At 34.0% G+C, this 18,272-nt stretch overlaps 1 protein-coding gene across 2 annotated transcripts in view; it reads left to right on the forward strand.

The window, feature by feature from the left end:
* Positions 1-2,875: 2,875 nt before the first annotated feature.
* Positions 2,876-18,272, forward strand: part of LOC136042725 (uncharacterized) — a 171,046-nt gene continuing 155,649 nt past the window's right edge. For both annotated transcript variants that reach the window (XM_065727686.1, XM_065727685.1), the window contains exon 1: positions 2,876-4,681. In XM_065727686.1, coding sequence (XP_065583758.1) covers positions 2,882-4,294 — 1,413 coding nt within the window. In that variant the 5' untranslated portion in view covers positions 2,876-2,881 and the 3' untranslated portion in view covers positions 4,295-4,681. The remainder of the gene's footprint in view (positions 4,682-18,272) is intronic.

Raw genomic sequence — 18,272 nt, forward strand, 5'->3', positions numbered from 1 at the left:
AAGCATGATAGTCACAAAGAAAAACAAATAACAAAATTATACTTCTGTGTTCAGTTGCCAACCTAAGCAACAGTCATAAATGTATTAAATCTTGCTGAACATTCACCCCAATTACATTCACAAGCTATCTCTCATGACCCACACTTTTGTCCATACATCCACATTTCAGGGAAATAGAAGGACCATCATACTGGTATTCTTCATTTTTACTTATATTTAATGGGTTTGAAAGAAAGTTTCTATGGCTAAGTCAGTAGGCCAGTAAAAGACCTGGTGGTCCTTTAGCCAGGTAGTGGAATAGGAAGCTAGGGACCAGCCAGCCTATGCTCTTGCATGCCCTTCCTTGTTACTGTCCCTAGATTTCCATCTTTACTCATTTAAAGTTAGGCCAATTCTAGCTGAGGTTAGTCATATCTCCAACCCCTATCCAAAACAAAATAAACTGACAATGCCAGGAATTAAACCTGTATCCCTTGGACAAATCATTCCAGCCCAGAGCGCCTACCACTTAGCAAGGAACATAAATTTGACCAGAGAACAATAATTATTTTAAAAAAAAGTAGAATATTGAAATAAAAACTTGCTATAGTTGTCCCACTACTATCCTGTAAATGCTATAGGCCCATTTTATTTAGACAAATCAATTTAAGACAGGTATCAACAAAACTCCATCAGGGATTGTATATGCTTAAGATACAATCAAGCTATTTGAATGCTTAGTTTTGTGGTATTCTAGTCTTGAAATAATAAAAAAAGAGAAAAAGTATATGATCTATTTATTTTTCACCAGCTGATTTGAGCAAAATCATTTGTGACAGACAAATGCCCATGGTTGGCTTAGAACCTCTCTAAATGCTCTGAAACAGAAGGAATAAAAAAAATATACTAATCAGCATTAAACTTTCCCTTAAATTTAAACAAGTGCATTTAATTCGAAAATGACGCTACTGCTAGTCAGCTTACTGTGCCGTTCCCACTGGATCTACTGCAGTTAGAAATGGGCAGTTACCGGGCAGTAACTGCAGTTACTGAAAAACCGTTTGTTGGAACACATCCAGGATGAAAACGTGTAGGGAAAATAAGAGTTGCGTTTGATTCACTTTTCAAGTTGACTGAAACCAGAGTTGCGTTTGATTCACATTCCAAGTTGACTGAAACCAGCATTTCGACGTTTTATTTGCGATTACGAGTTAACATTGAGCATTCGATTTGTAAAAGTTGACTGAACGTTAATGAAAAGTTGACATTTTGTACGTTTGTCTCAAGTTAACTCGGAAAGAAGGCAAAAGTTTCAATTATAGGTAATCATGGACATGGAGTCCATGATTTCAACTCCAAAGGTAATTGGTCCCTTTTTCGTGAGATATTAAATGAAGCAGATTTTTCCTTTGTTTCTCCTAATTATGATATTAATGCCATTGAGTCCAATTTGAGATCAATCCTGCTGGAGTCAGCTAAATCGGCAATTCCAATGACTAGGGCACGTTTTTACAATGGCTCCAAAAGACCCAAGAATTGGTGGAATGATGAGTGTAGGGTTGCAGTTCTGGCAAAAAGAAAGGCTCGTAAAATGTTTCAAAAGCACCCATCTCAGTCAACAGCAATCTTTTATAAGCAGTCATGTGCTAAGGTGAAACTAATTTGTAGGAGAGCTAAACAGAGTACATGGCTGAATTTCAGCTCAAGTATCAGTTTTAGAACCCCAATTTCAAAGGTCCATAATTTCATTAGCCAACAAAATAGTGGAAAGCAGCCTAATGATGACCGTAGATATGATATCATTCAGGATGGATATCCAATTGTATCAGATAAAAAGAAGGCAGATCTGTTTACCAATGTTTTTAAAAATGATTGCTCAGATTTTCATCCCAGCCGACCTCCTTTTTGTAATCTCCCTCTTACCTGTTCTTATAAGGGTACTCTGATGAAACCTTTTTCCCAAGATGAATTTTGTGTAGCACTTAATTCTCTTAACATCAAGTCTTCCCCAGGTTATGATGGTATTTATATGAAGTGGATTATTGAGTCCCCAAAGGTGTTTCATACAGCCCTCTTAAGTCTTTATAATCTTATTTGGTCAAGTCAAAAGTTCCCAGATGCCTGAAAGATTGCTCAGGTATTCCCAGCTTTAAAACCTTCTTATTCATCTAATGATCTCAAGTCTTACCGTCCTATATCAGTATTACCTTCCTTTAGTAAAGTTCTGGAAAGGCTTGTCTTATCAAGAATTGAGTGGTTTTCTGAAGTCAACAATCTCTTTCCTAGTGAACAAACAGGTTTCAGAAAAGGACATAGCTCTTTAGATAACATTACCCGGCTAGAAATTGATGTTTGTAATTCCCTCAAAAAAAGACATGTCACAATGGCTGTTCTGTTTGACTGGTCGAATGCCTATGGAAATGTAGTCCACAATAAATTATTGGAAATCCTAATAAATCTTGACTTCCCGTATCCTTTTATAAGTTTTATAAAGTCTTTTCTAACTGATAGATATTTTTACGTTCAAGTAAATCAGTCTAGAAGTGAGCAATGCCCCATTACGAGAGGACTTCCTCAAGGTGCAATATTGAGTCCTCTTCTATTCAACTTGTATGTTTCTGAATTTCAAGTATCTCATGCATCATTTGGCCTTTATGCAGATGATTTGATCATTTGGAAGTCAGGAAGGGATATTAACCTTCTTCAAAGCCTTATTCAACATGATATAAGTCTAGTCAAGAGATTCTCTTTAGCATTTGGCTTCCCAATAACAATCAGTAAAACTAAAGCCATTATATTTACTAATGGTACTCTAGATCCTCCTAATCCACTGACAATTTTCCCAAGGGAGATCCCATTTTGCAATTTAGTGAAGTTACTTGGTTTATTAATGGATTCTAAAATGCAGTGGCATGAACATATTAATTCTTTGAAATCTCTGATTATTCAGAGACTTTGTATTCTAAAAAGACTTGCTGGAAGTAAGTGGGGATGTCACCCAAAGATTATTTTGGATTTTTACAAATTATATATTCGTTCAAATATAGAATATGGAATTCAAATATTTTCAGCTCGTCCCCCATCCTCATTCAAAATCCTTGAATCTTTACAAAATTCTGCTATTCGAATAGCTTTGGGTGTGCATAAGCATACTCCTCTGTCAAAGTTAAGAACACTGTCGGGATTGGTGTCCCTAAGTGAAAGAGCATCTAGTCTAAGGATAAAGTATTTCTCGCAAATCCAGGCTTATGGAGCCAAGCATGCTGTATATGCACATACCTTTGCTGAGAAGTCAGCCTGTCCCAATGCCCATTCATCATGGAATCAGTTTCAACTGGAGGTCCCAAACTGGAATCAACATTCGCTTCATGCATATCCCTTTACTGAGTCCCCCCCATGGGAAATGAGTCCTCCAAGCTGTCAAGTAGAACTTATCTCTATTAGTAAAGATTTGATTCCTAATTATGAGATCCAGACTATTTTGGCTGAACACATCTCAAAGGCTTACCCCAACTATAGAAAAATATATACTGATGGATCCGTCCAGAGGGAAAGAGCTGGAGCAGGAGCATGTATCCCATCCCTGAATTTGAATATTTATTCTCCTCTCCCATTGGGATCTTCTATCCTGTCTGCTGAATTATGTGCCATCCGCCTGGCCTTGGATGCTCTTATAAATTATAACATTGAATCTGAAAATATACTCTGTCTCTCCGACTCTAAATCAGCATTACTACTGATCCAAAATATTAATAGAATTGCTAATGACAAAGATTTATATAATATTAGAAGACAGCTTCTTAATCTTAAGATCAAGGAAAATGAAGTTTATTTTCAACATGTTCCTAGTCATAAAGGTATAAAATATAATGATATGGCTGATTCTCTAGCAGCAAAGGCTTCCATGTTATCTCCTAGTCCTTCCTCTGACCTCAATTCACGAGATATTATCAGGCAAAGATCCAAAGTTAATCACAGTACATTAATGTTATCGCCATTTCATACAAGATTAAATACAGTGCTATATTACCGACTGAAATCAGGTGCCCTACTTCTAAATAGCTTGTTATTTAATTGGAAGCTACATCATTCCCCTTTATGCCGAATCTGCTTTTCAACAGAGGAAACAATCCAGCATATTTTATTTGATTGCCAGGCTCAGAGTGAGGAGACTGTTGCTCTTAAGCGTTTCTGCTCCTTGGCTAAGATTCCAAATACTTATACAGCTATCCTGGATTCTAACCTGCCATGGGAAATTGATCGTAAGATATTTAAGGCAGCAATTGATACCTTAAAGAAGAGAAATATTGTTTAATAAGGATTAAAGCTTGAAGAAGTCAATTTTTAATGGGACGCGATTTATCCATAGTTTTTGATTGTGCAGAAGAGAGCGGGAATGAGTAGGAAGAGCCGTATTGGTACCGGCCGGCCTAGTGCCTTAAACTGCTGGGGACAGGTAGCTCAGGTACTCGCACTTCCCACAATCAATAACAGTGTATTATTGTTCATAATCGTATATATCCATTGTTCGCAGACTGGAGCAGAATAGCGCTTCCAGTAGCTAGTTTTTCTGAAGAAGAAGTCAAAGAGGTGAAAGGACTTGTTGTTAGTCCATATACCTCCCTACAATTTTTGGAACTGGAACTGGAGTATGTCTTCAGATGGATCCGGGATGAAGGCACCACTTTTGTGTACCAGTGTGGTGAGTTATTGAGCCAGATTTTTTGTTGTTGGCTAGGTTGCACTAAAATAGACTTGAAAACTATGTTATTACCCTAGTTAAAACTTGCTTTTTTCTTGTGTGGGTGGGTGGGTTTTTTCTTTTACTGGGTGGGGGGGATATGTAGATAATAAAATGGTTAAGACAAATCTTATAAAGTTATTGCAATATTAGTTAAATTTACTACTAAGCTACTTGAGCAATTATTTCAGAGCTGGTTATCCGAATACAATTTGTGTGGCCAGAAGTTTAATTGTTAGATTGCAAATTGTGATTTTCATTTGTCTTCTTTTAGTCATTCCATTCAAGATGCCTTGGATATTTTTTTTTATTGTGATGGATTGTCTTAATGCTCTGGAAAGGTAAAATATTTCAATTGCATAGGATAGGTAAATTTCAGTAGGCTAATCAATTTAAAGTCCTAAATTAGCAAGGGAAGCGTTTAGTTCACTAAACAATCACTTATATACAGTGATTTTTTTTTAAAATCACTGTATAATTTGAGTTCTTTGAACTTCAATTATACAGCCCTGTTTTTGGCCGCCTTTAGCCTGTAGGCTATCCAGTTCCTGATTGCCATTTAGTCCAAATTGCATTTTTTCTGTTACTCATTTCTTGTCAATACTACTAAGGGGTCATATTTAAGCACTAGAGAAGTATGCAGCTCTGCTTTACTTTAGCACCAACCCTCCTAATATGGAAATCTAAGGCTGAAATCACATATTTTCTATTGATTCTGCCAATCTATACCTCAACCCTAGTACCTGATCATTGAAGCAACTGTGGCAAAACAAGAACTGGAAAAATAAGTAGGCTAAAAGGTGGCAAAATACATTTAAAATATATAATTTGGGCTATATATTTGCAAATTAGGCAGGTCGGGAGTAAATTTTTTGTTTTTTCATATTTTGACTTAAAAATAAAGTGAATATACTACTTGATGCCTTTTTGTATGTTCTTTACAGATATAATAATTGCTTATATTACTACTTTAAATTTAAGCATTTTTTGACCTTAGCTAACTTAACAAATTTTGGCAGTGAAAAACATACATTATTTTGTCAAAAATGAACAAGACACATACTTTAATAGAAATTTTGGCATCAAAGAAGAAGAAAACAGTATAATATTGTAAAATTTATAAATCTAACTTAATTGTGGAAAATAAGTGCTTGTTAATTATATAACATTTAAAAAATAGATTAGTAATGAAACAGTGAGTTTCAGTAGGTTCATTAATTACAAGTCCTAAACTAGCCTGGGAAGTGTTTTTTTTTTTCACTAAAAAATCACCACGCTCTTTGAACTCCAATTATATAGCCCTGTTTTTGGCCCCCTTGAGGCAGTATCCAGTTCCTGATTGTCATTTACACTAAATTTCACTTTTTCTGTTACCTATAGGCTACATGTTTGCACCAGTTTTACCATTGGGTAAAACTGGTACAAACAGTATTACTGGCTTTCATATAAAGTGAATATACCACTTGATGCCTTTTTTAATGCTGTTTACAATATAATAATTGCTTCTACCGCAAATTCAGATTTAAGCACTTTTTGACTTCTTAAAAATGACCTATATATGGGGTCATTACAAATCTGTAATAGTTTAGAAACAAATTTGGGCAACATATTTGCACATCAGGGGGTGGGGGTAAAGTATAGCATATATTAAATATGTAAACTAACCATTGCTGGAATTTTTTTATGTGTGTGCTGTTGCACTGGTGATTTCTCTTATTAAAATTTGATGTGCATAAACACATTAAAAGAAAAAAAATAGCAATGGTTAGTTTACATATATAATATATGCTATGCTTTACCCCCCCCTCCACCTGTTGTGCAAATATATAGCCCAAATTTGTTTCTAAACAATTACAGATTTGTAATGACCCCATTTATAGGTCATTTTTAAGAGGTCAAGAGGTGAAAAAGTGCTTAAATCTGAATTTGTAATAGAAGCAATTATTATATTTGTAAAGAGAATAAAAACAGGCATCAAGTGGTATATTCACTTTATATGAAAGCCAGTAATACTGTTCGCACCAGTTTTACCCTCATTTCTTGTTAATATTGCTAAGGGGTCATAGTTAAGCACTAGAGAAGTCATTGTTAAATAACATGTGCTTATGTATATATAGCTTTTTGCTACTTATTCTTCTCTGGTTATATAATGCTTGATGTGGTATAAGCCAAGAGAAGGACCTGTAGACCTATAGAAGAAAACCTGTTAAAAAAAGATGATTCTTTGTAATTTACATAATAATTATAGCTTTCTACATACACATTCTACATCCAGCCCTGCTCTACTTTAGCCCCAACCCTCCTAATATGGAAATCTATAGCTGAAAGTACATATTTTCTATTGATTCTGCCAATATATCCCTCAACCCTAGTACCTGTTAATTGAGGCAACTGTGGCAAAACAAGAACTGGAAAAACAGGTAAAAGGTGGCAGAAAACATTGGAAATATGTAATTTGGGCTATATTTGATATTACATCAATTAAACAAAAATTAAAAAAGCCTCTTCTTTGATAAATAAATATTGAAAGTTTCCATAGATTAACATAAAAAAAAATTATATTGCATAAATAATTACTAGAAGAATTGCTAAGGATAACCTGCACTTAAACGTAATTTGGAGTGAGAAACCCCTTAAATTAACCCTGTTTAAAGGCTTAGATAAAACAATTCAAAACATTGTTATCTAAACTTGACAAGAGGGTTCGTTTAAATGCCTACATTCCAGTCTTAACTATACCATAAAAGGTAATAATTGTTTTTCAATGCTTGTGATCTAATTATGGAATACAGTAGCTTAAAAAACAGTGAAAAGTTGAATTTTTCTAAGGTAAGCAAGGACTTACACTTTTAATAGTAATATAGGATCAAATTTGACCAAAATATAAGCTGTAATGCACAAAAAGCTGCGTTATATAGAAGAGGGGGAAGGGGTATAGTTAGGGACCTAAAAATAACTTCCCGGGATATACTTTAGCCTGTAGACACATCCCTGAAAGTTTCAATTCACTAGCCCAACAACTTTCCAAGATAGCAAGAAGTCAATGGACTAGAATTTTACCCGTTGGTTCTTAGGAGGGCAGCTATCACATTGGTTAGTTATTCAAATATTACCAAATCAAACAGGCCTAGTTTCTAAACCAACCTATAATTTTTAGTTGAAAAAAATTAGAATGGTTTGGTCAATGCCTATATTATATAATATATATATTCATTGAGATTGCTGTCTAAACTAGATTTTTAACATAAAGTAGGGGTAAAATTTTACTTTAGCTACTTTTGGCTATCTTTGAAAGAGGATAGGTTAGGAAAATGAAACTTTCAGGGATGTGTCTAGAGGCTAGAGTATGGGTAAATTTATAGCAAACAGTATTACTGGCTTTTGTATAAAGTGAATATACCACTTGATGCGTTTTTTATGCTCTTTACAAATATAATAATTGCTTCTACCGGAAATTCATATTTGAAGCACTTTTTGACCTCTTAAAAATGACCTAAATATGGATTATAAAAAGGCTTAAAACATTGGTCTCAAACTTTATAACATTGGACTCAAACTTACTGTTTAAAAATAAATCTATTTTTTTAAATGATATATTATCCACAAGCACTGAATGTTATGGCGTTTTTTTCTTTCTTGTTGCTGAAATTTCAATGAAAGCATGCGTTTTTGGTCCTTTTTTTTACAAAATAATAAGATATTTTAAATATCTTATTATATTTCACATTATATTCTTCGAGGAAATTATAGCCTAGTAAACAACACAGCACTTTTACTGGATTCTGATTATTGGATAATTTTCTGGGCTTGGTTTGTTTTGATGGGCGTTTTCGCCCAGGATGAAAATTTGAGAAAAAAATTCCAGGAACAGTTGAGTACTAATCTTGAGGGTTTAAAATTTGACAATGTGGAAGATGGATGGAATAATTTCAGAAAAACAATTTGTGAAGTTGCTGATGGTGTCCTAGGGAAGAGTGCTAAGATAGCAACTAGGAATATTAGTGAAAAAGCTTTAGGTTTAATAGAGAGTAGAAGGGATTTGTATAAGAATTATCTGAGTGAATGATCGTATGAAAACAAAAGGAATGTAAAGAAAGTGGAGAAAGCATTAAAATATGAACTAAGGAGATGTGAAATGAAGGCAATGGATAAAATTGCTGAGGATCTGGAAGATGCGGCTAGACGTCATAATAGTAAAATATTATACTGGCATGTTAATCAATTGAAAGGGAGTAGCCAATCCGGACTAGTCCCAGTTAAAGATAGAAATGGGGCCACAATTAGTGATAAGGAAAAAGTTAAAGAAAGATGGGTGGAACATTTTGAGAATGTGCTAAACCGAGATACAGTTGCAGGAAAAGATATAGATGAAAATGAAAAAGTTTGTGATACATTGGATGTGAAGGAAGATTTGTTTAGTGAGGAAGAATTAGCGACAGTACTAGAAGGATTAAAAAATAATAAGGCCCCAGGTGCTGATAGTATGATTAATGAGTTCCTTAAATATGGTGGCTCTGAGGTTAGGAATAAGCTACTGAAGATTATGAACATGATTTTTGAAAAAGGGGAAGTACCCAATGATTATAGGAAAACCTTAATTAAACTACTGTATAAGAAAGGTGACAAGAGTGAGTGTCGTAATTATCGAGGTATTAGTCTGGTCTCTGTAGGTAGCAAATTACTGAGTAATATGATACTTTTTAGACTGAGACATGCTGTAGACAAAGTTTTAAGGGAAGAACAATGCGGTTTTAGAAAAGGTAGAGGATGTGTCGACCATGTTTTCACTCTTAGGTTAATAATTGAGAAGTCCCTTTATTGTCAAACACCTTTGGTCCTTAGTTTTATTGATTATGAGCAAGCTTTCGATTCTGTTGATACAACAGCGTTAACAAAGGTCTTATCGTTATATGGTATACCAGAAAAATACATTAAAGTAATCTGCGCTATGTACGAGAATAATACTGCTGCGGTTAAGGTAGGAAATGAGGTTAGCAACTGGTTTTGTATTAAATCAGGAGTTAAGCAGGGTTGTGTTCTATCCCCCTTTATATGGAGCATTTAGATGGACTTCGTCTTAAGGAGCACAGAAAAGACAATTGGAGACCATGGAATCAAATGGGGAGGAAGAACGCTCCTGGACTTTGATTATGCTGATGATTTAAGCATATTAGATGAAAGTGTGAGCAAAATGAATGAATTTTTAGAGGTTTTACGAGTTCAGGGTGCTAAAATAGGCTTGAAAATTAATGTTAAGAAGACTAAGTCACTAAGGCTAGGAATAAGTGAAGATGAACAGGTGACATTAGGTAACGAAAAGATTGATCAGGTAGGGAGCTTCAGTTACCTTGGTAGTATAACTAGTAAAGATGGTGGGAGCAGTGAAGATGTTAAAAGTAGAATTTGAGACAATTGCTCAGGTTGGCAACTGAGCGCAAAAGTAAAATTTTGCAAATGGTTTTCTTTGTGACTGTTATATTTATGTATTATCAAGTATTTTAAAGTTAATCGTCACTGTTTTGTTTTAATTGCCATTGCCTTAGGAATTTAGTGTTAACAGACAGGAGTCATTGCCTTAGGAATAACAGACAGGAGTTCTATGTTTCCTAGCTTCAATAAATTTATATGCAATTTTGAGACCAGGGGTTACAAAGTAGGTCAAAACTTGCAAGTGGAACTTTAGAGTGACTAATTAATTTGTAAGAAATGTATATCAATTTAAAGATTCAAAATAACAAACAAGACGAATAAATAAAAGTATCCCTTTACAACCATTTAATGAAGTGTCACAAATGTAGGTCACCCTTAAGATTGAAATTAACAAAGCTTCAGTTATGAATCTGTTTTCTTTAAACAGGCTGAAGGGGCAAACCTCCAAGCTATGACAAATTCAATCTTACTTTTGGGCTCTTTCCTTTTCAATAGGAACTTTCTTTGGATTTTTTTTCCAACCAAGTAAAAACAGTAGGGACAGAATCAGGTGTAAGTGACCTCCCATTTAGCCTACATACCCAGGAGAAAATTATGCAACTCTATGCTAATGATTGGTAATTTTTTTGTTGTTCATATATTTGACTTATAAAGTGAACATACCCCTTGATGCCTTGTTTTGTGTTCTTTACAAACATAACAAGCGCTTCAATTTCAAGTTCAAATTTAAGTGCTCTTGAAAATATGTTAGCTTAGGTCAAAAAGTGCTTAAGTTTGAACTAGCAATATAAGCAATTATTATACTTGTAAAGAACATACAAAAAGGCATCAAGTGGTAAATTCACTTTATTTGTAAGTCAAAATGTAAACAAAAAAAAATTTACTCCCAACCTGCCTAATTTGCAAATATATAGCCCAAGTAATATATTTTCAATGTATTCTGCCACCTTTTAGCCTAGTTGTTTTTCTTTTGCCACAGTTGCTTCAATTCTCAGGTACTAGGGTTGAGGGATAGATTTGCAGAATCAATAGGAAATATGTAATTTCAGCTTTAGATTTCCATATTAGGAGGGTTGGGGCCAAAGTAGAGCAGGGTTGCATATAGAACATGTTAGCTATAATTATTCTGTAAATAATAAAGAGTAGCCTTTTTTTAACAGGTTTTCTTCTATAGGCCTACAGGACCTTCTCTTGGCTCTTACCACATAAGCACATGTTGTTTAACAATGACTGCTCAAGAGCTTAACTATGAACCCTTAGTAATATTGACAAGAAATGAGTAACAGAAAAAATGAAATTTAGGCTAAATGGGCAATCAGGAACTAGATACAGCCTAAAGGGGGCCAAAAGCAGGGCTGTATAACTGGAGTTCAAAGAACTCCAATTATACAGTGAATTTTAAAAAAATCACTGTAGACAAGTTATTTTTTAGTGAAGTAAACACTTCCCTTGCTAATTTAGGACTTTAAATTGATTAGCCTACTGAAATTTTCCCATCCTATGCAATTGAAATATTTTCCCTTTTCAGAACATTAAGACAATCTATCACAATAAAAAAAAATATCTAAAGCATCTTGAATGGAATGACTAAAAGAAGACATATGAAAATCACAATCTGCAATCTAACAATTAAACTTCTGCCCCCACAAATTGTATTCGGATAACCAGCTCTGAAATTATTGCTCAAGTAGCTTAGTAGTAACTTTAACTAATATTCCAATAACTTTATAAGATTTTTCTTAATTATTTTATTATCTACCTATCCCACCCAACCAGTAAAAGAAATAACCCACCCACCTACAAAAGAAAAAAGCCAGTTTTAACTAGGCTAATAACATAGTTTTTAAGTCTATTTTAGTGCAACCTACCCAACAACATAAAATCAAGCTCAATAACTCACCACACTGGTACACAAAAGTGGTGGCTTCATCTTGGATCTATCTGAAGACATACTCCATGATTAGCTATAATTGAAACTTCTGCCTTCTTTCCGAGTTAACTTAAGACGAGCGTACAAAATGTAAAAGTTGTTAAAAGTCAACTTTTCATTAACTTTCAGTCAACTTTTACAAATCGAACGCTAGAAGTTAACTCGGAATCGCAAATAAAACGTGGGAATGCTGAGTTGCGTTTGATTCAACTCGAAAAAGTCAACTTATAAGTTGACTTTTTCGAGTTGAATCAAACGCAACTCAGCATTCCGACGTAATCGCACGGAATCGCGTTCCAACGGAATCGCAAATAAAACGTCGGAATGCTGAGTTGCGTTTGATTCAACTCGAAAAAGTCAACTTATAAGTTGACTTTTTTCTCTGCTGCCGTTTTATTTAGTAAAAAGTTGACCTAGAAAGTCAACACAGAATTGCGAATCTAACGCAAGCTTAATAAGAAATGAGAAGAAAATTTTTATGTTGTTAAAAACGTTGATTCTCAGGAAGGCAGCTATCACATTGGTGAGTTATTCAAATATTACCAAATCTAACAGGCCTAGTTTCTAAGCCAACCTATAATTTTTAGTTGAAAAAACTAAAAATTATAGGTTGGTTTGTAACTTTATATTATAGGGTAGTTAAAAACTAAAAATTATTGGCTTTTTTTCCCAGTAAAATTGGTGCAAACAGTATTACTGGCTTTCATAAAAAGCGAATATACCACTCCATGCCCTTTTTTATCCTCTTTACAAATATAATAATTGCTTCTACCACAAATTCAGATTTAAGCACTTTTTGACCTCTTAAAAATGACCTATATATGGGGTCATTACAAATCTGTAATAGTTTAGAAACAAATTTGGGCTATATATTTGTACATCAGGGGGTGGGGGTAAAGCATAGCATATATTAAATACATAAACTAACCATTGATGTAATTTTTATGTGTTTGTACTGTTGCACTGGTGATTTCTCTTCTCATTAAAATTCAATGTGCACAAACACATAAAAAAAAATACAGCAAAGGTTAGTTTACTTATTTAATATATGCTATGCTTTACCCCCACCCCCCTGATGTGCAAATATATAGCCCAAATTTGTTTTTAAACTATTACAGATTTTTTATACCCTATATTTAGGTCATTTTTAAGAGACCAAAAAATGTTTAAATCTGAATTTGCAGTAGAAGCAAGTATTATATATGTAAACAGCATTAAAACAGGCATCAAGTGGTATATTCACTTTATATGAAAGCCAGTAATACTGTTTGCACCAATGTTACCCTTTTCCCTAGTTATATAGTCTGTATTCATTGAGATTGCTGTTTAAACTGGATTTTTAACATAAAGTAGGGGCAAAATTTTACTTTGGCTACTTTTGACTATTTTTGGAAGAGGTTAGGTTAGGAAAATGAAACTTTCAGGGATGTGTCTGCAGGCTGAAGTATGTCCCAGGAAAGTATTTTGAAGTACCTACCTCCATTTCTTTTCCCTCTAGATGGTCCTGAAATTTTGGGTTATCAGTTTCTTTTTCTCTGGCTTTAGTTCTGAAAAGACAATTCCTGTTGATTTGCCATACTGTTGTTGCCATAACACTGGGTTTTCTAAATTTAGAAATAATCTTTTATGCCACCTCTCTAAAGGTTAAATATTTGGCAGATATTATTTATTCTCCATGAATTTTTTTTTTTATTGGATTTCATATGATGTCAGTTGCTTTCTGCTAAACATACATTTATTTTAAAAAATAAAGCTTCTTTTGAGAAAAAATTTGAATTATTTTTCTTTTTACATGTTGTATAAGATGTAAAGGAATGCCTGACCCTTCATTTCATAGATTTAACTAAAAGTCTTTGAGGCATCTTTTATCAAAATACATCTGACACATTTTGATGGTTTTTATGGCACTTGCTATTAACCAAGTGACATATAGCAATTGCAAATTCTGTTGGTCCTGGTTTTGCTACTTTAGGCACTTTCAGGTAAGCTAGGACAATAAAATTTGGCAGGCATATCAGGGACTAGACTTAATTCAGAAAAAATAGAAAAAAGGAGGTATTTTTAAATTACAAATGGGTGATGGGATCTTAGTGAAATTTGATGTTTGGAAGAATGTTGTGTCTCAGAGCTCTTATTTTGAATCCCAACCAGATCTGGTGACATTGGGGGAGTTGGAGGGGGGAACCTAAAATTTTGGGAAATTGCTTAGAGTGGAGGGAATGAAACTTGGTGGGAAAAATAAGCAGAATTCCTAGATATGTGATTGAAACAAACGGAACGGATCTGCTCTGTCTGGGGGAGTTGGGGGGAGTGAGAGTTAATTCTGAAAAATTAGAAAAAATGAGGTATTTTTGACTTATGAAGGAGTAATCGGATCTTAATGAAATTTTATATTTAGAAGGACCTTGTAACTTAGATCTCTTAATTTAAATCCCAACCGGATCCAGAGTCATTAGGGGCGGGGGAGGAGTTGAGGAAACCCCAAATCTTGGTAAATACTTAAAGCAGAGAGATCAGGATGAAACTTGGTGGTAAGAATAAAAACAAGCCCAAGATACATGACTGACATAACCAGAACAAATCCGCTCTGGATCTGGTGACATATGGGGGAGTTGGGGGACCCAAAATCTTAGAAAACGCTTAGAGTGGAGGGATTTGGATGAAACTTGGTGTGAAAAATAAGCAGAAATCCTAGATATGTGGTTGAAACAACCGAAACGGATCTGCTCTGTTTGGAAGATATTGGGAGAGGGATAGTTAATTCTGAAAAATTAGAAAAAACGAGGTATTTTTAACTTATGAAGGAGTGATTGGATCTTAATGAAATTTTATATTTAGAAGGACCTTGTAACTCAGATCTCTTAATTTAAATCCCAACCGAATCCAGAGTCATTAGGGGGGGGGGGGAGGAGTTGAGGGAACCGAAAATCTTGGGAAAAAATTGTCTTCAAAAGTGCCAAGTTTAAAAAGTTCTCTTAATATTCTTCTTGCTGATCAGTATAATTGTTTTTAAAATTCCTTCTGTTTAAAACATTTTAGAGAGATTCTAAGCCAATCATGGGTGTATTGCTGTCACAAATGATTTTGCTCAAATGAGGTGGTGGAAAACAAATAGAACATAAAATTTTTCTTTTTTTATTATTTCAAGACTAGAATATCACAAAACTAAGCATTCATATTGCTAATTGTATGTTAAGTAAATACAATCCCTGATGGAGTTTTGTTGATACCTGTCTTAAAATTTATTTGTCTACATACAATACATATTGTTTATAGGACAGCAGTGAAAAATGGCAGCAAATATGACTTGATTTTTTTTTTTAATATTTTCTTTTTTCAAATAATTTTTGTTCTCTGGTGACATTTGTGTTCCTTCCCAAGTGGCGGGCACTCTAGGTTGAGAATCCTTTATCCAAAGGGCACAGGTTTAATTCCTGGCATTAGCAGTTTATTTGGTTTGAGACAAAGGTCAGTGATGTAACTCTGTAAGTTCAGCCAGAATTGGCCCAAACTTAACAGGTTACCTAGAGAAATCTAGGGTCAGTAAGCAGGAAGGGCATGTAAAAGCATAGGATGACTGGCCTGTAGCTTCCTATTGCAATTTCTGGCTAAAGGATCACCTTGTCCTTTACTGGGCTTCTGACTTAGCCATAGAAGCTTTCTTTTAAACCCATTAAACATAAGTACAAAGGAAGAAATGCCAGTAAGGTGGTCCTTCCTTTTCAATGAATTGTTGATGTACAGACAAGAGTGTAGGTCATAAGAGGTGGCTGGTGAATGTTTTGCAAGGTTTAAAAATTTAGGGCAATTGCTCAGGTTGGCAACTGAGCACAAAAGGAAAATTTTGTGAATGGTTTTTCTTTGTGAATGTTATATTTATGTCATGTCCAGAATTTTAAAGTTAATCTTCATTGTTTTGTTTTAATTTCCATGGCCCTAGGACTTTAGTGTATTAAAACCTACTTATGCCCATCCATTTTCTTTTAAACAGAGAGGAGTTCTATGTTTCCTAGCTTCAATAAATGTATATTCAATTTTGAGACCAGGGTTACGAAGTAGGTCAAAACTTGCAAGTGGAACTATGATATGACTAATTAATTTGTAAGAAATGTATATCAATTTAAAGATTTAAAAATTATGTAGAAAACAAACAAGACAAATAAATAAAAGTATCCCTTTACAACCATTTAATTAAGTGTAACAAATGTAGATCATTCCTAAGATTGAAATGAACAAAGCTTCAATTATGAATCTGTTTTCTTTAAACAGACTGAAAGGGCAAACCTCCAAGCTATGACAAATTCAATCTCACTTTTGATCTTGTTCCTTTTCAATAGGAACTTTCTTTGGATTTTTTTCAACCAAGAAAAAACAGTAAGGGACATGATCAGGTATAACTGACCTTCCACTAAGCCTACATGCCCAGGGAAAATTGTGCAGCTATAATAATAATTGGTAAATTTTTTGTTGTTCATATGTTTGATTTACAAATAAAGTGAACATACTCCTTGATGCCTTTTTATGTTTTTTACAAACATAATAAGTGCTTCAACTATAAGTTTTGTGCTCTTGAAAATGACCTAAGTATACTCAAATAGTTTTTGGGTATAAAAAAGCTTAAAACATTGGTCTCAAACTTACTGTTTCATTATTAATCCATTTTTTACATGTTGTATAATCTATGAGCACTGATTTTTCACAATTAAGTTGGATTAATAAATTTTACAATATTATGCTGTATTTCTTTTTCTTTGATGCCAAATTTTCAATTAAGGTATGTGTTTCTGGTCATTTTTTACAAAATAATGTATGTTTTTCACTGCCAAAATTTGTTAGGTTAAGTAAGGTCAAAAAGTGCTTAAACTTGAACTAGCAAAATAAGCAATTATTATATTTGTAAAGAACATACAAAAAGGCATCAAGTTGTGTATTCACTTTATTTATAAATCAAAATATGAACAACAAGAAATTCACCCCTAACATGCCTAACACAAATATTCAATCGACAAAAGTCGTAGTTTGCACCAAAGGCCCGAGAATCTTGATTCTGCCTTGGCCCAACACATGCACGATAACCCTCGCCACTTCATTTTGTTTGAAAACACTTCATTATTCGGAGGTCCTTGTCGAAATATTTGATTGATTTTCGTCTTCATAATTTGCTAGTGGCTGACAAAATTCTCATTTTCTTAAGTATTAGATTTTTTCCATTAATTGTATCTTTTCCTTTCCTGGTTTCTCACGAAAAACTGAGCTTTAAATATTATTAAATAGAAAAAACAAGTTTTTTTTTAACTGAAAGTAAGGAGCGACATTAAAACTTAAAACGAACAGAAATTACTTCGTATATGAAAGGGGCTGCTTCCTCATAAGCGCCCCGCTCTTTACGCTAAAGTTAGACTCTTTCTCTCAACTCTTCTTTTTAAAACAGTAAAAAACTTTAGCGTAAAGAGCGGGGCGTTTATGAGGAAGCAGCCTCTTTCATATACGAAGTAATTTCTGTTCGTTTTAAGTTTTAATGTCGCTCCTTACTTTCAGTTAAAAAAAAAACTTGTTTTTTCTATTTAATAATGTTTAAAGCTCAATTTTTCGTGAGAAACCAGGAAAGGAAAATATATAATTAATGGAAAAAATCTAATACTTAAGAAAATGAGAATTTTGTCAGCCAGTAGCAAATTATGAAGACGAAAATCAAGCAAATATTTCGACAAGGACCTCCGAATAATGAAGTGTTTTCAAACAAAATGAAGTGGTGAGAGTTATCGTGCACGCGTTGGGCCAAGGCAGAATCAAGATTCTCGGGCCTTTGGTGCAAACTACGACTTTGTCGATTGAATATTTGTGTTCCAACAACCCCTTCTCCCAGTCGTTGGCGTTTTACCAAAATAGAAGATTTAGAAATGGTACACACCCCTAAAAATTTTAAAACTGGTATTTTTCGCATTTCTAAATCTTTTTCATAGGGTGGTAACCAGGAAATTTTTAGGGGGAAAGGGTATTAAAGATATTTTTGAGGAATTTAAAAAAAACTGAAACGCATGAGACTTGTTTATATTAACTTTGTTACGTTTTTACGAGTCGGAGAAAGGTTTCGGACGGGGGTTCATACCCTCTAGCACTCCTGGATACGGCTTGGTTTTTCCTAACCAATTTGAATTTAAAGGGAAAAGATTGTATTAATTTCCTCACAAT

Source organism: Artemia franciscana, unplaced genomic scaffold (genome assembly GCF_032884065.1).
Source record: "Artemia franciscana unplaced genomic scaffold, ASM3288406v1 Scaffold_188, whole genome shotgun sequence".
NCBI classification, from domain to species: Eukaryota; Metazoa; Arthropoda; class Branchiopoda; order Anostraca; family Artemiidae; genus Artemia; species Artemia franciscana.